General features: G+C 35.0%; 2 protein-coding genes across 2 annotated transcripts; one reads left to right on the top strand and one right to left on the bottom strand.

Annotated features, from left to right (window-relative positions):
• Positions 1–34: 34 nt before the first annotated feature.
• On the top strand, positions 35–6,788 carry LOC123317466 (dynein regulatory complex protein 10-like). Its single transcript, XM_044904020.1, has 8 exons — positions 35–257; positions 309–500; positions 2,508–2,802; positions 3,378–3,513; positions 3,569–3,811; positions 6,080–6,297; positions 6,351–6,377; positions 6,504–6,788. The coding sequence occupies exons 1-8, from the start codon at positions 111–113 to the stop codon at positions 6,647–6,649; spliced, it is 1,404 nt and encodes a 467-aa protein (XP_044759955.1). The 5' UTR covers positions 35–110; the 3' UTR covers positions 6,650–6,788.
• Positions 6,684–12,616, bottom strand: LOC123317465 (switch-associated protein 70-like). The gene is made up of 3 exons (XM_044904019.1): positions 12,346–12,616; positions 8,697–9,945; positions 6,684–7,080 (listed from the first exon to the last, which is right to left on the bottom strand). Exons 1-3 carry the CDS (start codon positions 12,442–12,444, stop codon positions 6,809–6,811), a joined length of 1,620 nt encoding a protein of 539 aa, XP_044759954.1. The 5' UTR covers positions 12,445–12,616; the 3' UTR covers positions 6,684–6,808.
• Between the last annotated feature and the right edge of the window lie 6,984 nt (positions 12,617–19,600).

Here is a 19,600-nt window from a genome sequence, read left to right on the forward strand (position 1 = left end):
TTGCCCCAGTTATAACAATCTGACAATTCGAGAAGTTGCTATGTCATGATAAAGACAATTTTAGACATATTCATATTTATTCATCGATTTTAGGTAGATATTAAACGGAAATGGCTAGGAAACTAAATGAGGTTGAGAGTGATTTACCCAAAATAACAGGAAAAGATTACCTATCTCCAGTGAAGTTCGAACTAGAGATACAACGCCAGAGGATCTTGTATATCTTGCATTCTGCTCTGAAAAAGATGAGGGTTATGGTTCGGTGTACCTTTTGAAGAAGGTGAATAGTCTTGACCTTATTTTTTTAGGCTCGTCTACCTGATATGCTAAGAGACGACTGCAAAATATTGAAGCTTTTCTTGACACCATCCGAAGTGGATTTCGTTCAATTTTCTTGTTCGAAATACATGCCAGGAGGACAAATCGATTCATTGAAACAAAAAGAAAGTGTCGTTAATTATACCAAAGTTTTGAATGAGATAACCATGAATCAATTAGAGGTAAGATTCTTTCTTCTGTAAATACGTTCAAGCGAATAAAAGATTAAATATTTCGAAAAGATCTTTTCAATGGCATATAATAAATTCACGGAATGTTTCTATATGTTCCACACTCAAACAGATGTTAGGAAGTTCTTCGAAATTTATTCAGAAAAATTATTCGATGTCCGCTTAGTTTTGCCCGACGTCAAAAAGGAGTGAAATTACCTCCCCTCTACGATGCACCATGCACCTAGACTAATTTCAAATTTGGTTTGCCACTTTCTGCCATTTTGAATGTGTTCAATAATGTCAAGTAAAATATTCGAATCAAAGATTATAGAGTAGAAAGATAAGAAACGCTACATTATCTCTAGTAATAAAAACGGACTACATTTTGATCAGTGGAAACACATTTGACAATGAGATGGCGCTGAAAACGTACTGTCGATACAGAAAAACTCTTTGATAACAGTTTACTCTTTTATAATTGAAGGGCGCGAAATTCGAATTCTATTCTTTGTATTGACTTTCATATTCAACTTTTTTGAGACCAGAAAACAAACATCCTGAGCGACAAAACAAAAGTATGGTTTTGTTTTGTGACCAGGATGTTAGTTTTCATCTGAACATTGTTTGGAATCAATTGATAGATATCAATGAAATTGGACGTGCTATATTTTTATTTGCAATTCATGAAAAATTTACAAAGATTCAAGATTATTGAGAACAAATAGAGCTTTGAATAGGACACAAAAGTATAATGGAGATCTGCTATACGTCAGGGGTATTATTTCTGGGCAATACATTGTTTTGAATTCATAAACTCAGTTGAATTTGTACAATTTATATCTGAAATTAATGTGCATAAACTTATATTCAATATATCGTCATCATATTCACATTCCAAGAATTTCTTCACATATTAGTTCCAGAATTTCAGAACAATTAAGAAATCCTTACAGTCCGTCAGTAAGGTTTCTTGATGATTTTTTTATGACATGGTTTCTTTATGACACAATATAGGTACAAATTGATTAATGAATGAACAAAACACTCACAGCAGGTTTCATAAAACTTGAAGGAGTAGCAGTATCTGAGAATCATTGACGTATTAAGGTAATAATTTCCCCTAAATGCAAAAGATGCTTCCTGCATACAACAAAATTTACGTGGATGAACAGTTCTCAATTTGCTTGCAATAAAATGTTCGCTGCAGGTCATAATCAGTAGTATTTGTTATAGTCATTGTCTTTACGCCCTGAAAATTCCTTAGAACATAGATACATGGAATGGCCATTCAGTGCTACGAATGAATTGTTTGTAGTCCACACATTCGATGTTTCTCTGTCTAGAGCGACACTAAGGCAGTGGCGTTTTATTGAAAAATTCACATGCGTCCTGTCTATTCGTATTGAAAATTGATGCGCCAATGATGTCCGAATCAACTGTCACAATTGTTATTGGCGACACTAAGCAACTATCTCACTCCAGTCTTTGGAATGTTTATTTTCCATTCCATGTATCTATAATATGTTCTAAGGAAAATTCAGTCCACTTCGGAGCACTGAAAAAAAAAACCAATGAATGACCGAGTCACATATTACGTTTCAATACTTACCTTTCCACTTTCCTTAGTAATAAAACTCAATCTATTATATCTCTCTCTACTCTATAATCTTTGATTGGAATGAAAACATCTTTCAACAAATTGACGACATAAAAAAATCACAACAATTTGTAGTCGGTTGGATGCAGAGACTTGGACTAATGATTAATCTGATCACACCGATCATTTAGTTGGTTTTCCATGCATTAGATTGTGGGGAATGATATAGCTTCACCATCTTGAATGTTTCATATGGAGGATTTTTTATAAAATGATGTAATTTATTACTCTGATCAGTTGATAAACGGATCAGTTAAATATCGAACAAAGTGCAGTATATTTCTGAATTTCGAGCCGAAAATAGTCCCAAACGTCTCATTGGTCCGAGAATTTGTATTGAATTGAACGTTTGTTTCCAGGAAGAGGATAATGTTACCAGAGCTCTTCTAGGTACACTCGGTGACAATCTGAGAGTGGACTATCACATAGCCCAAGTAATCGAGATAATCATGTCGAACGAAAATCTCGTTAATTACGTTGAGAGTAATCCGGACGAAATTTCTCAACCAGTTTTCAACCTTATAGAATGCCTGAGGCACTTAAAGTATCTCATCCATGAAAAATTAATGATTACAAGTAAAGAACAGATGGAGACTGATAAGCGTTTGAGGGTAGCTTACAAATCGAACTTCGTCATAACGCAAAACATCAAACGTAAGTTTTTCATAATTTTCCTGAACGTATGAGAATCATACACTCTGCGCCATCTCTAAGATTCTTTTCGATTTACTGATATGAACAATATGGGTCTCTCGATTTTAAAACTATTTGAAGCTGTTATTTTCTTTAATTAAGAGGATCAAGCAGACATTTCGTGAAAAATCAAGAATACTAGGTATACCATTCACTCATGAAACATGTGAATCAAAATAGTCATGGGGCTTAGTTCCTGTTCTAGATAAGAGATGGCCGGGATTCAAACTATTGCAAAGATTAGTGCTCAAATTTTACTGTTTATAATTTCAAAAAACTACAGGACGGACGTAAACTATTTTATAAGCAGTTTTTCGATTCGTTACAAATGTTGCTTCGATACTTGAGGAAACAGAAAATGCAATTTTGGTTTTCTGAAACCAGGAATTTATCTCCACAGGCTCTATCTTGTAAAAAATTAAACAGGGGTTATTTTCATCTTTTTCTATCATTCTTTTCCTATTGGTTGGCCTTATATGCACCAGGAATCAATTGATCATTGTAATTTGTTATTTTATTTCAACTATTCACCACAGGTCTTCAAGAGCAAATGAGCAAACAACAGAAAGAACTAGGAGCTGAACTAGAGAAGAAAAACGCCGTTTTGAAATCTTACAACAGCAAACTAGAACATCTACAGGAAGAGTTCCAAGCTGAAATGATGAAGAAAGTGTAGGTTTAGATTACTCACCTCATAAACCAATCATTAATGACTGTTAATTTCCAGACAAAAGTCCGAGAAACAAATGATGACCGACTCCTTCAACAGCGAAGCTCGTCAAGTTGAGTTAGAGCATGAAGCTCATGACGCTGCAACGCAATATGCGAACCTCCTGGACAGCAACCTAGCTGAGGAAGGTCAGCTTAGGCAGAAACGTAACAAGGTTGAAGCCCAACTTGCCAGTTGGTTGTCCAAATACGACAATGACGTGGGGGAGAAACAAACTGAACTTGAGGCTCTAGAGAAACAGTGCGTTGTATTTACTGGCAGAAAAAAAGTAGTCAAAGCGAGGTCTGATCAATTGTGATTCGTTTCTAAAATATTTTTTCATGGTGGAAAAGTTGGTTTATTTACTATTTTGTAGAAGAACCCAGAAAAGGGCAATTTAGTTGGGGAGCCCAAGAGGGAAATTCGGTATTTAGTTTATCGTGTCAGATTAATATAACGGGAGATACCTTGGACCCTGTAGAGTACCTATACCAAAAATTATATTCTTTTGATATAGAGCATTACAATCTCTAACAGCAAACAATAATAATTATAGCATGTGTATGAAATACAGTTTTAGCAGAGGTTAGCGTAACGGGGTGCCATACAAATTGGTGTATGAAACAAGAGCTTAGTGAGAAACCTCAGTAAAAAAACTCTTTCCCCCCGTGAGTGTAGTGGATTGTATTATAATTGTTCACGAAATAAGCTGAAATATTCCATATTGAAGGGCATCTCGCACTGCAAAAATTGATTCTTTGTCCAACAAGGAGGAAAATCCAGAAAGTCATTCTCCAAGATACCAGAAATTTTTATCTGAAATAGAGAGAAAACAAAAGCAGAAGATGGTAAAATAATAAAATTAGATTCAATATATCAGATTGACCTAAAATTGACAACCCAATTCAAAAAAGATTCGGAAACTGCATGTATAGCTCTAAAACCATCCTGAAATTTATAAATCTAACAATGATTAACCAGATGTCCAGATGACTTATGGTTTCTCCTGGTTCCCCTCATCAACAATTAGAGCTTTCAACTGAATTTCACCTGAAAAGCATACTATTGCAACGTCCGTGACCTGTTCCTATACGATTCAGAATATACCATATTTTCCTTTGAGGATCAAAATCAGGAACTCTATTCGAGGGATCAGTAACTAATTCTTTGTTGAAATAGTTCACGTATTCTATTCAGAGTGCCAAAGGTCTTTGTCCCTTATATTCGAATTAAGAAAAGAGTTGGTCCATAAAGGTTTACCTGTATGTAGGGGCGATTGTTTAGGACAGTCTGTCAAAAAATCATTATACATACTCGAGCGTGTCAGATTGAGATATATGTGGTTAATTACATGTTGAAAAGAATATATTCTTTTAATCTGGCTTCTGACAATTTAAGCGACGAAAATATGTAGGCCGGCGCTATACCTGCAAAAAAACAACGTCACGTGTACGCATTCTCGAGCGCGGTGAATTTTTTTTCTAATTTTGAAACTAATGATTCAAGAATAACGGAAAAATATAATCTGACAGTTTCAGCAAGCCGAAACAATAAAAATTGGCGGTAATGGTCAGAAAAATCAGTTTTTTTTTTAAATTATATCCTCTCCTAAGCTTCAAATTGGTTTCGCATTCATTGTAAAAGTTGTAGAGCATAACATTTTCTACAAATTTTGTCCGAAGCAATTTTTTCTATGTTTGAACGTTTTTGAGATATATAGCGATGAATGCACATTAGACTGGGTTTCTACATTGACCTTGGACTTTCGCATGTGTGGCTAAACTCCTCGCCTTTATCGCCCTCTAACTCGAAAACGGTTAAGAGTATGTGAAATTGCTTCAGACAAAAGTTGGGTAGAATTTTATTATCAACAACTTTCCTAATGAATACAGAAATGATAAGAGGTACAGGAAGGGAGATATTCAAAAAAATGCCTTGTTATCATCTTCAAACTGACAGATTAACAAAACCCCCCGGATTAGTATCAGATTAATACGTCAACACGTCTGTAACACCGAGATGAACCATTTATATGAAAATCTGACACGACCGATACTGTAGAAGGTTCAAGTTCCAGATCTAAATTCAAAGACACAAAAAAACTTTTCGAAATCGTCAAAATCTCTTTTTTTTGCTAATAACTCAAAAACGAAGAATCGTAAGAGGTTTTCGGTTTTCACCATTCTTTGTTTCTCGGAAAATGAGCTCAGAAATGTGTCATGCGTTTTCTTCTAGCTCTTATAATTCTCGTGATCCCCTCAATGATCAACGATTTTCTTCTACATCTTTGAAAACCTGCAGACGCTTTCCCCACAGCTGAAAGTGCATACATCATAGAACCTGTTTTTCTTTCCACCATCTAATATTCAAACACCCACTACATCTCCGTGGCGCTCGAGTTAATCCCGATTTAGGATCATGGGCTCCCAACTAATTAGTTATGTGTATATTTCATCACAATTGGTCGACCTTTCTGAGTGTTCGAATATTTCGGAATATTAAAATTCATTTGGTCTTCTTTCTCTCCAGGTATAACGATATGAAGACTGAATTTGAAGAACTGTTGGAAAAATTCAATGAGCAGACGAAGGAATACGATATTCTAATGGCAGAAAAGGAAGAAGAAGAACAAAGGATATTCGAGGAGATGGCAATGGACTTCCTGAGGAATAGATCAGCCAGAAGGATACAGCGGGCATGGAGAGCATACTGGCAAAGGAAACTTGAAAGAAGAAAAGCAAGAAAGGGTAAGAGTTGAAACACAAAAAAGGGTCACAAACTAAATAATCAATTTTTTCAGCGGGCAAGGGGAAAGATAAGAAGAAGAGTAAGTCCTGAACCTCATCTAGTTTTGAATAGGTTTTAAAAATTCCTGCTCGTATATTTTTGTGCACATATCTGGGTGGTCAATAAATAAAATTATAGTCATTTTCTCAAACTGTCTTTATTTTAGCCAAGAAAGAAGTACCCAAACTTGATCGAAAAGGGGACGCTAATGCTGTGTTGCAAAAAACCTTCAAGAAGAAGGATTATCTTTTCGAAGAAATGGACACGACTAAACAGTTTTCTTCTGCTCCTGTCCAAGTTGACTTGTCTTGAATAGGACGATAGTTTTATTGAGTAATTTGTTATATTTTTATTTTTTATCTTATTTTTATTTCGAATCATTTACAGTTATTTTTTTATAGAGAGCGCTTGAAAACTGAATCAGAAAATCAAATATAATATTTAAATAGTATATGGTCCTCATAATCAGTATCAATCCAAAATTTCTGAGGATCTTTTACTTTTATCAGTATCCTGTTTTTTTGTTGATCTCAGAATGATGGGTCGTTGCTTGGTGCTTGGGATGAAGGATTGACTTCTTCTAACTGGGGTCGCATTTTTGAGACTTGGTGACACTTGATATAACCTAGCCTCTATAATTTCCTTCTCGTTTTCCGATTTCTTGATATTTTGGTGGGCATTCCTGAGTTGGTCGTCTAGCAGCTGTTTTTCCTTCTCCAGCTGCTTCAATCTTTCTTCAGCGTCTGCGAAGTGATTTAAAAACTCTTAATTATTTTAGGGTCAATTGAAATTATTAACAGAAACAGCAGCAGGGTGTGAAATAAGGTTTTGAAAATAGGAAAAACAATCTATTTGAAGCTTTTTGGCTGAGTTATAATTTAGAAGATGATGTAAGTATAACGAGTTTGATTTCATTGAGTTCAGAATTTAATATCAAAATATCATCATCCATTCACATGATACAAAAAGATTATAGACAATAGAGTATAAAGATGGGAAACGAAGCGACTATAGTGATGTGAGCACCATCTGTGTGTCAAGTGTGTTTTTAAGACGCCAGGACTAGTTAAAATAGTAATTCGAGTGCCATTCGCAAAAATATATGAAATTCGGTAAAATTTCAGATGGCCATTTTGATCAGAGAAGTTTTGAATGTTTTGATTCTCGTACTGCTTTTTGTTTATCTAGCTCGCTCTAGTTGCTGATTATGGAATTTTTTTTGTCTAATTTCTTGGTGAAAACCCCAAAAGATCGTTTGAAAATTATTGAATGGTGAAGAACTGTGGGTCAAATAATAAAATGGATTTTCCGAAATTAAGTTTTCACTCAAATAAGGAAAATGGAAGCGTAAGTATTAAAACTCGTGACATGTGAATCGGTCATTTATAGATTTCTATTTTCAGTACTCCATTTTCAAGTCAATGACTTCAGCAAACACTACTGACTACACCATGTGCAGTAAACATTTTACTGCAAGTCAATTGAGAACTATTCATCCACCTGAATATTAATTGATTCCAAACAATGTTCAGATAAAAACTAACATCCTGATCACAAAACAAAACCATACGTTTGTTTTGTCGCTTAGGATGTTTGTTTTCTGGTCTAAACAAAGTCGATATCAAAATTCAATACAAGGAATGGAATTCGAATTTTGCGCCCCTCAATTATAAAACAGAAAACTGTTATCAAACGGTTTTTCTGTATTGAAAGTTACAGTGACTCAATCAAACACAGTGGCTGAAAATTGTGGTCTCGATTTTCATCGTTTTAGCAAGAATATGGCGGATTTTGTCACGTGACGTGACGTGAGCCAATCCGCATTCCGAATTAGAGATCATTACATTGAAATCTGTGCTTCTAAGCCGCCATATTCTTGTTAAATTTCCAATTGTCGCCACTGTGTTTGATAGAGTCACTGTATTGAAAGTGAGTTTCGAGCGCCATCTCCTTGTCGAGTGTGTTTTCACTGACCAAAATGCAGTCGGTTTTTAGCACTAGAGATATGAGGACTTATCTTTCTACTCTATAACATTTGATGGTACATTTTAGTTTGTCTGATAATCATATGAAATAACGATAACAACTGTTTTAGTTGAAAAGATGGGGGAACCTTCAATAATAAATATATGAGTCTAGAGCTTTGTACAAGAATATACGAAAAAAACTATTTAACATACTTAAGAAAAAGAATTTTGATCTTATTGAATAAAAAAATTCACTACCCAGTAGCCAAATGAGAAGAAAGTAACCATTGTTTACTTCACATGAAAAATCAATAGGCTTGCACTTCTTGGCACGACACAAATTTGAGAGGATCATGATTTAAATTTTCGGAAATCTAAAATCAACAACATACCTCTCAGTTGTTGTTCTTTGCTTCTCTGCAGCTCCTCAAACTCCAATCTCTTTTTTCTTTCCTCTTCCAGCAGCAGCCTCTGCTCTTCCTGGAGCCTTTCCAACTCCTCCCTTTTCTCCCACTCCTCGGCCAGTACTCTCGCTTGTAGATTCCTCACAATCTCCTCGTCCCTTTTCGCTTGCGTTTCCTCGACCAAAAGCTTCTCCAATTTCTCCTTCAGCTCCTCCAAGTCGTTCAACTTCTTAGTTTCCTCAATCACCACCGCTTTCAACTCCTTAGCTTCATCTTCAGCCATTTCCCTCATGATCCTCTCCTGTTGCAGCTGCGCTTTGGCTATGACCATTTCTTGAAACCTATCCCGTCTCAGGAGTTTTCTCTTGGCGAACTGCAGCCGCTGGTAGCTCTGGGAACCATCAGCGTGATCCGCTGCAAGCTGAAAGGCTGAGATCCATTGTAGTCTGGTCATATAGTCCGTTGTTCCAAACTCGTAGGTTCTGTCAGGAGTACACAAGGCAATCCTGTTTCCGGATTTGGATTCGATTCTACTTCCGGATTCAATGGGAATCGTACCGCATCTGTCTTTTTCGGTACGTGTTTTGAAATAGGTTAATTCTGAAGGGCGTAACACAAACCAGAACTCCCTCATGGCTGGGAATATGTAGCCCTTCTTGGTCATCAGACCCTTCTTGATGACGTCTTCTACAATGGTCTGGTAAATATCGGCTATGGCCTCAGAAATTGCTAGGGAATCTGTGATTCCCGATAGGCATTTCGATTCTATCAGCGCTACGAAGGCGCTGAACCTGATGCTGCTCATGGAGACGTTCAGGTTGATGAAATCTTCGTCATCGAAGTGGCACCCTAAGGATTTAGCTACCTTTTGGGATACATAGCGAGCCTCGGAGGGGTGAAGGAGCACCTGATATCCATTTTCATTTTTACTATCCGGTATTAGTTCGGCTAAAACTGAAAATATTCGGAATATTTGAAACAGGGATGTTTCGGAAAATTTCGAGTTTTTTCTAGGTGTGAATTGTTTTCTACACAGCACCCAGCAGATGTCCGCGATGCTGGATTCGTAGTTTCTGAGCTCGGTGAGGTTGAGCTTGTCGGGTAAGGAGCTGAAAACTTCCTTTTGGAGGTAGTATTTGTACTGGATGAAGTTCAGTGTCTGCGAACTCCTGAAGTGTTCTATACCTTTTTCTACCCCGTATAAATCCAGTACAGTTCCAATATTAGCTGTGAGCACCTGAGAAAAGAGGTCAGAAGTCATCAGATAAGATGAAATAGATTTCCAAACAGAAGCAGGATGTAACACAGGGTGTAAATGAATAGTTGCGAAAAAATTTAACGGTTAATTCGTAGTCAAAAAATAGTAGGGTCTTTCGTAATTCTTAAGCTCCCACTGCTTAGATACAGCCCCTTAAATATGGCTCCTGAAATATATTTTTCTTCTCAGAAAGTAGAAAACTAACAGGAATGTAATCAAGCAAACATTCTATAGTAGCGAGAAGGCCATGAAAAAAATTTTGGTGATGTTCCCCTGTAATATCAGTATGATATCCGCCTACTAGGTGAATTTATATTCAAAGATCACTCCAGCTTTACGCTACGTACCTGATGAATGTTTGTTTTCTCGAAACCGTTACTTTTAGCAAGAAAACACAGGAGACCTTATTCGTTCGAAAATAATCAAGCTATCAAAAATTTGCTTTTCAATTGTATAATATGGATAGGGAAAAAAGTTTCTTGAGAAACATATTTTAGGGGTGGCTTCTTCTGCCCCTTACTTTTTGATAGCCTTCTCGCTTCCATTATCTGCTTTCTTCACTTCTGTTAGTTTTCTGGTTTTTGAGAAAAAATTGAAAATTGCCCATCTTTAGGTAGCTGTCGCCTGAATCATTCTGGCGACGTTATATCTATTTGTGATTTTATCCTGCAAATCTTCATGAAATATTATTGCTTATTTGCTGTTTTCTCGAAAACTCGATATTCTTGAGCCCTGAAGAAAGAGGAAATCGCCTCCGAAAAGTTGGCAAAAGTAAACTTGTGAGAAAAAAATGAAAGCATTGTCCATATTCCTGACAAGTTTTTTATTATATTTTCATCAAGGACAAAAACCAAACTGACATATAGCTTATATTTACAATTATAAAGATATAACTATTTCATATCAATAAAGACCTCATAGAATTTCAAATAAAAAATTATGCCCTACTCCCAAATCTGGAACCGCCACTGAGCTATACAGTGCGCGTCAAAATTATGGAACAAATTCATTTTCTCAGAAGAAAAATATTTGGCAAAAAAATCCTGAGAAAGGTCAATTGTTGTTTCACTTTTACCAACTTTTTATGCATTTTTGAAGGATTTTTGTTGCACCCTGTACCATCCCCATCAACCCTCTAAATTTTTTGAATAGGAAAAGTGGGTCATGTGGTACTTTTTTGGCTAGGTCTTTGTATCTTCTTTACAGGCGTACAGAAATTTTGAAGAAAAATTTTTTTTTTAATCAGTGTTAGTTCAAAGAGGTTTTCAGTATGTGCACTTTGTCATGGCTACTTTGAGACGATGGTACCTGATGAAATTTGTCACCGAATGAAAGTCGACCATTATAGTTTTGTTTATGCACAAAAAATGCATAAAAATTTGGTAAAAGTGAAACAAAAATTGACCTGTTTCAGGATTTTGCTGCCAAATATTTGTCTTCTGAGAATTTGTTCCATAATTTCGACGCGCACTGTATACAGTATGCAAAGCCAAATTATAGGTATATATCTACATATCTCAATTTTTTTAAGTTCGAGATTCATGAACGTGAAAGTTCATCAAATTTGATTACATGTTGAAGTTTCTCAGAGTTTTGAAGAACTGAGAACTGCAAGGTCTTCGACATTATGCAGAAATATAGATGTGAATCATTCGTAAATATTATTCTTCCCTGAATTCCCGGTGGAATGTATAAACAATAAAATTCTCGAATAATATTGCAAGGCTGGCAAAATCATATTTTGTTCAGTGTGTTTCACGTAAGAGTGAACCATTAATTGGAATTTGAATTTTTCAAGCGCTATCCAAATGTATGCTATTGGAGAAATATTGATCATAGGCATGAAAAGTTATTACGAAAAAAAACGTTGAAGGTTTTCATCAGGAAGTTAGGGTGTTTATGCGACTATTTTCGGTTGAAAATTAGGCACATGAGGCAGAATGGCAAAACTCTGATTCCCAGAAACAAAAGCGAAAAAATCTAAATTTTTAATTCATTCACCTAGGGTACTTTGGTTTCATTCTGTTTCTTCAATCCATAAATTGTTATTAATTATTAATTTCGAAATCTTTTTAGCAGTTAAATCCTCATATTCGTTCAATATTCAAATGCAGTTCAAAATCAGTATCAAAGAAAAGCACACTAATGGAAACCTAGAAAATATCAATATCGATTTATTCATTTCACTTCAACCGAATATATTCTTGCGAATAACATTGATTATCTCGTTCACCTCAGATGCGGACTTATTCCCAATTCCTTAAATGGCACACCGCAAAAATAACGCCAGATGGTCGAAAAAATCAGCGGAATCTTGCTCTTAGCGAGTGGTTTCGGAAAAATTTCTAACCACCGCTCAAAAATCTGAACATGTCCTACCTTCAATTTTGATTTATGCACGAAACCACTGTCGTCTTGCTGGAGAGAGACGAAAGCTTGCCACACTATATTGGTAGTATTTTCGAGTAGCACAGCCATATCAACTTGGGTTTACTCACTTGTGGATCTGGTTGAAGTTCAGTCTCTTCGTTTATGCAACCTTCAATAATAATGTTGAGAGGACTGACTAATCTTATGAACTAGCAATACTTGGCACTGTATCTTTGGTTGTCTATAAGCAGGGTCTTCTTAAGATTTGGTTATTGAAAAAATCTGGATGCAGCCCTTTTAATAATCGTCATTGTGATGAAAAATAAACAATACAGTTGGATCTCTCAGCTGACCATATGTATATTATGTAATAGTTAATCGAATAATCGAAAAATTAAGTAGGTAATCCATCAATTGTTAATTTGAGATGCGCAACTTTTCATATACAGGGTGAGTGTTTGACTAGTATAAATATTTTTATAAGCAGTAGATTCTTGAGGTCAAAAGAAACACTTTTTTCCTATATTATTTTGCCGATTCGGCCCTGATAAAAGATATAGCCATTTCAAGTTCTCAGAATGGGAAGAACAAAATTACCTTCAGAATAACAAACTAGCAAAATCTGTGACATTACACATCTGTGGATCTTTTAAACAGAGTTGTATTCGGTCAAAATACCCAATTTTTCGAATTCCACAGATATTTCGTATTTTTGAATATCAAATTACTAGAAAACGGTTCTTTATAAGAGAAAATATGAGGAATACTTTTATTTAACAAGACGTTCAAATATTCATAAGATAGCGTCCAACTGAGTTTCAAGTGTTGGGTTCTTCGATTTTTTGGTATTTTTATGGTACGTACTGGCCATAACAAGAAAACTGGAAGACGTGTGTGATATCTTGTATTCGAAAAAGATTCATTAAATAAATGAAAAACTATATTCCAATATTCATAAAACAGTTTTTGAGATAGAACTAAAAATAATTTTTTTGTGGTTTTTCAACAGCCTCTATCTTTTAAACCGAGCCGATATAGAAAAAATGGTAAAGGAAAAAGGTGTTTCTTTCGACTTCAAGAATCTAATGTTAAAATATTTGTACGAGTCAATACCTGGTATATGTATAATTGTGCAACCTTTATGAGAGGTGTCATTTTTTTGCCAGAAATTAACCTGAGGATGCTACTCTGATAGCGAAACACGTGTCGTGGTTAACAGTTTTACCCCAATCGGTAGCTCCCAATCAGACAATCTTTTTCGCACTGTATTTTTTCCCGATATACCTACACTTTCTATTACACGAGTCCACGAGTGGTCTAGGCACTATGTTCATATTTTTTTGGAACCTTTTTGTGCAACAATTCGCCAGAAGATACTTTCTTCGCAAAGTCACGAATATTTTCGAAATTAATATTTTATAACACTGGTTCAAAAGTGAAAACTTTTTTCCAGTCATCCTGGAACACAATTTTCCGAATCTACGCTTTGTTTTTTTGAGACACGAAATCGAAAAATGGAAAACTCTTATACAAATCATTATGTTTGAGATAATCTCTTTATGTTGATACCATAAAAACTAAAATGTTAGCAGGAAAAAATACGCTATATGAAATCCCCAAAAAAATCGAGCAAAAAAAAAAAATATTTGTCTTCTATATCATTCTCGAAAAGAATGGAATTGAAGTTGCAGATTTTGAAGTATGACATACATCGTGTCAAAATGAAACAGTGTTTACACAAAAAAATCCAGATTCGAATCTTTTATGGACCAATGAGGATCATCATCGCACCATTTCTTCTGTTGATAACAAGTATGTCTCTAATCTCAATTTTACTATTTCTCACATCTCATGAATATCTACTTACAGTAACAAATTATATAAGAATGTGCTCTCTCTGAGCAAAATTACCTGAAAACAATTTTTGGTCTTGGTTAGAGCCAATCACCTATAGTCTACATTCTACATTTTAAACAGAGAAAAACTCTAAGTGGTAAATTTACTTCTTCGTACAGTATATTGCTCAATAGATATAACTCTAATAATATAAACGTCTAAACCCATTCAGAAGAAGACTTTAGCTCTAAAGCTAATACGCATAAATATCTACCAGTTCATTACCGAAACAGAGACATGTAACTTGATCATTTTCACTGTACTGCCTTGTGAAGTCAAATTTCTGTTGAAGACACCGGAAAAACATCAATCATTGCATATTTCTCTTCTGCGGTTATGCTGGTAGAACACCTCTTTTGGCGGTACAATTATTTCATTAAGCATGTCTTTCGCCTCTTTGACGAACAATAATAAACCGGAAATATTTAATATTGGTGCGCCAACTTTGTAGGTACCTACATAACTGCCATAATAATTCAGTCTACCAAGTATTATTTTTTTGATAAATTTCATTTAACTTATAGAATTCTGACCATAAATTGAATATTTCTGTATTATTTCCTAATATCTAATATATAAAATTCTCGTGTCATAGTTTTCGTTACCATACTCCTCCGAAACGGCTTGACCGATTTTGATGAAATTTTTTGTGCTTATCCAGTATCTATGAGAATCGGCCAACATCTATTTTTCATCCCCCTAAATGTTAGGGGTAGTCCACCCCTAAATTTTTTTTTGTATTTTTTAGACAAAATTTTTAATTTCTATTTTTTTATGATACAACATACAAAAATACATACAATCCTCAATTTTCACCCTTCTACGATCAACCCTTATTTTTTAATAGCCATTTTAGTAATTTAATCATTAGGAAATTATTTATATGGCAAAACAACGTTTGCCGGGTCAGCTATCTATGAGAATCGGCCAACATCTATTTTTCATCCCCCTAAATGTTAGGGGTAGTCCACCCCTAAATTTTTTTTTGTATTTTTTAGACAAAATTTTTAATTTCTATTTTTTTTTATGATACAACATACAACAATACATACAATCCTCAATTTTCACCCTTCTACGATCAACCCTTATTTTTTAATAGCCATTTTAGTAATTTAATCATTAGGAAATTATTTATATGGCAAAACAACGTTTGCCGGGTCAGCTATCTATGAGAATCGGCCAACATCTATTTTTCATCCCCCTAAATGTTAGGGGTAGTCCACCCCTAAATTTTTTTTTTATTTTTTAGACAAAATTTTTAATTTCTATTTTTTTATGATACAACATGGAAATTATTTATATGGCAAAACAACGTTTGCCGGGTCAGCTAGTATTATATATATATATATAATATAATATTCCTAAAGATATTAGCGAAGAACTAAAAAATGAAGTCATAAAAGATAATATAGATGAAGATGATCCTAAGGTTTTTTATTTTATTCTTATAGGTGATAAATGCATTGGGAAATACATAATTCTCATACATTTTGTTTGGAATGGCTTTTCTGAAAATTTGTGAGTAATATTCTGGAAAAAATTCCTTTTTAGGGAATGAATGAACTCGAAATCTACCGGTACATTCGGGTGACTTGGGACAGTCCTGTAACTTGGGACCCCCCTTGCAGATTTCTTTGTTTCTTACCATTTATGAGTGAAGGAACAAACTTATAAGATTGTGTAGAGTTCAACAATTAATTCCTGTTAAGTTTGCCGTGACCAGAGCTTTTGAATTGACAGGAAAAATTAACGAATTCAATTCAGGAGAGTAAAAGCGCGTTTTTTTATGGCTCTTATACTTTCTAGTGTCCTGTACATGTGTTTCACTTTGTGTATGTGTAATTTTTTTTTCTGGACACGTGGTATATTGGGATATGTCATGAAACAAGGTTGTTTACAAATCAAACGGCAACACGGCTCTCATTAATTTATTTTGATGTTTCATAGGGTGACTTTGGACAAGCGGCGCATTGGCAGCAGGAAATATGCCGATTTTTCGCAGGATATTATTATTTACGTAATTTCCACAAAGAAATCACCAAAGAATGAAAGAAATCAAAGTTCCCTTGTTTTGTTTAGTTTTTTTACATTTGAGTTCAAGATAGATAGAAGTTGTATAAGATATACCGTTTCATAATCATCAAAAAAGACCTCATCTTCACGAATATATGGACCAAAGTTCATTAGTTTCAATTCTACTTCAATACCTACTTCCCGAAATTTGTGCACGGAAGCAAATATTTATTCGTTTCAAGAATCCTCAGTCCATTGTTTCATCCTACATTTTTCACAACTGAACGAATTTTCCACACAAACAGTTTCTACTACAATTCCAAGAATGAAATAAGACAATTCCATCGAGATATATGAGTGTTATGCTGTTTATTCCATGAATCTGTTTGTTCTCGAAGATAACCTGAGAGGTCAACGTTCTTGTTAATTCATTAAAATTTCAATTCACCACCGAGGAAGGTGATTTGGATATCAGTTTAGGTAGTTTATCCTCGACTAGATGGGAAAGACTTCTGATTTTTTTTTTTAAATACTTGATATTGCAGACAATTTCTTTGGGAAATAAAAGGGAATATTTATGTTAGGCGTTGTAAAATACGTAAGAAAACACTTTTATTGGCCATTAGGAGTCCGAGTTCGCATACTCGGCGATTCTAAGGGATTTTTTTTTGAGATTATTCCACTCGACTATTTTTGAATGAGCAAAAACCAGTCATGAAAACATTTTCTTGACTTTGCTGGCTGTAGTTTATTTTTTATCTCATCTTCAAAGACATCAACCGCTTCTTCTTCACCCAAGCAAGTCTTTAAGTGCTAGGTCTAGACTGTACGGTGAATGACCCATTATATCTTTGTGTGGGCATTCAAATATGTACTCATTTCGTCGAGTAGTTATCTTGATGCGAGTTGATCCTTTTTTTTTTGGACGTTTTTTACGAACCTCTTGGATATCCATGCATCTTTTTCTCAAGTTCAACACTGGAAAAATACACCTGTAATTTGCTAAATTTAATATGAGAGTATAGACAATTATGGATAAATTCCAAAATCTTTAAGATTCAAGCAGAATATTGAAACTGCCTAGCTCGTGCTACAATTTAATACAGGGTGTAAATGAGTATGGGGAGTCCGGGAGAGTTGAACCCCATTTCACACTGAAGCCACTTAAGTTGTATCTGTTAACGGTAGCAACTCATTTTTTTACGTGAAGATATCATGCCCAAATAGGTAACGATAGATAATAGTAGAGTGATGGTGAGATGAACATTTTGAGTACTCCAAATCTTTTTTTAAGAACCGAAAATTGGCTCATGTCTCCCTAATCCATGGAAGAGTTGAACAGGGGGCGAGAAAGATTAGACCATAAGATTGTTTATCAGAAAGAACATTGAAACCAAACAATTTCCTATGACTAACGATTCTCTATGTCAAGGTTTTCATCGTCATATGTATCAGCGTATGAAATACATATTTTCTATTTCAGAGTCACTCTAACTTATTTCCGAGATGTTTTTCACTTTTTGAAACCTTTGTATATTTTTTTTATATTTATTTCTATTATTCTATCTTTTTTTTGAAGCAAACTATTATGTAATCTCAGTGAGGAAAACTTGTAACACTGATTATGTCTCGACATGGGTCAAGTCTCCCGCACTCCCTTTTAGTCTATTCAATAGATGTTTTCTTGAAACTTTTACAACTATTATTAAAAAAGCTCATCGTTTTTTGAAAAATATCAATCAATGAAAGTAATAAAACTAAATAACACCACGCACCTATTAAACTTTTCAGACAGTGTAACAAACAAAAATTATTCAATTTCTCACTTCCTAACAACAAAATCACGTTCATCCCTCTCACTCCCGAACTGTTCTGATGGCGGCCAAAATGGAGCCGCCACTAGTTGTGCCTTGTTACGACTATGTCTCGAGCAATTTACGACACCGGTAGCGCGAAATTTGAATTGAAATATTTAAGGAGGTTCAAGTCTCCTACCTGAGAAGGTCTCCCAGACTCCTCCTAAGTAATAGTGAAAAAAAGTCGCCCCGATTTCGTTTGGAATATTTAGCGCTGCACTGTACTGACGAGGGACAATGATTCGGAAGCCGGTCTACAGTTACGTTTGGCTGTTTCGACTTCTCTGGGATTTCTTGACTGACATTGTATTTAAGCGAAAAGGAAACCAAAAACATATTGTTGGTGTTTCCCGATAACTTCAGCAAGATATACCCCTATACTTGGAAAATTTAAGCCTATATATACGACCGCTATAGGAACCTGGTGACATAGAATATCTGCTAAACTTTATCTAAGTAGGAGCTGCTCATAAAATGAATTGCACCCGTCATTTTGAAAAGGGCAACAAAAGTATGTATCATATAAATAACACAATCGTGCTAACGCGGAACTGAATGTGGAAGATGAGAAAAAGAGAATATCTATTATTTTGTTGTATTTATTTATTATACAAAGAATTAATCATAAAGACACTTTACGTAAATAATATTGGACTAATGATTCTTTTAAAGTGGCCTTTTCGAAAGGACGATTTCAATTATATGAACGGCTCACACTATTTTCTCAGAAGGGTCCTCAGATTTAGAGTAGTAGTATTTATTCTAGTAGGAATCTGTAATATGTGCGAGGATGTATTGATATCTAATTAGCCTAGGCCAGTTCCATGCATAAAAAAATATTGCGTTACCATAGCAACGAACAATAACTCATTAGAAGTGTCAGTGTGAAGTTTGAGGTCAAAAAAGTAAACCAGAGTTACCCAATAAATTAAAAAAAAGAAGATGTCCACCGAAATTGTGAAAATCGAAAAATTGGAGTATCGAGCCATCATCATCAGGTAGTATTTAAAAGGGTTAGGAGGTTAGCAGATATTCAAAGATATGCTTTATACCCTTGGTGATCAATGTCCTTCGTATGCGACCGTGAAAAATTGTACTGCAAGCTTCAAGAGAAGTAAATTTTCCATTGAAGATGATGATCGATCGGGAAGACCAGTTTCTGTGTCAGTCCCCGAAAATGTCGATGCAGTTCATGACATGTTTTTATCAGACCGTCGAATTGGGCTAAAACAGAAATCTGAAGCACTGAATACTTCATACGAAGGCGTTCATCATATAGTTCACGTCAATTTGGACATAAGAAAAATTGCTGCAAAATGGATCCCCAAATGTTTGAATGTTGACCAAATGCGTGCAAGGGTAGAAGCATCGCGTTCGATCTGTACTCGATTTGAAAACGATGTAGACTTCTTGAACCACATTGTTACTATGGATGAGACTTGGGTACATTTCAACGATCCAGAAACAAAGCAACAATCGATGGCATGGCGATACTCTGG

This window comes from Coccinella septempunctata, chromosome 7 (genome assembly GCF_907165205.1).
Source record: "Coccinella septempunctata chromosome 7, icCocSept1.1, whole genome shotgun sequence".
In the NCBI taxonomy this organism is placed as follows: Eukaryota; Metazoa; Arthropoda; class Insecta; order Coleoptera; family Coccinellidae; genus Coccinella; species Coccinella septempunctata.

Excerpts from the sequence above, each read along its gene's own strand:
- LOC123317465 (XM_044904019.1), bottom strand. The coding sequence starts at position 12,444 with ATGGCTGTGCTACTCGAAAATACTACCAATATAGTGTGGCAAGCTTTC. Across the intron at positions 9,946-12,345 it reads TGCATAAATCAAAATTGAAG|GTGCTCACAGCTAATATTGG; the intron begins GTAGGACATGTT and ends CTCTTTTCTCAG. Across the intron at positions 7,081-8,696 it reads CAAAGAACAACAACTGAGAG|ACGCTGAAGAAAGATTGAAG; the intron begins GTATGTTGTTGA and ends ATCACTTCGCAG.
- LOC123317466 (XM_044904020.1), top strand. The coding sequence starts at position 111 with ATGGCTAGGAAACTAAATGAGGTTGAGAGTGATTTACCCAAAATAACA. Across the intron at positions 2,803-3,377 it reads CATAACGCAAAACATCAAAC|GTCTTCAAGAGCAAATGAGC; the intron begins GTAAGTTTTTCA and ends TATTCACCACAG. Across the intron at positions 6,298-6,350 it reads AAGAAGAAAAGCAAGAAAGG|CGGGCAAGGGGAAAGATAAG; the intron begins GTAAGAGTTGAA and ends CAATTTTTTCAG.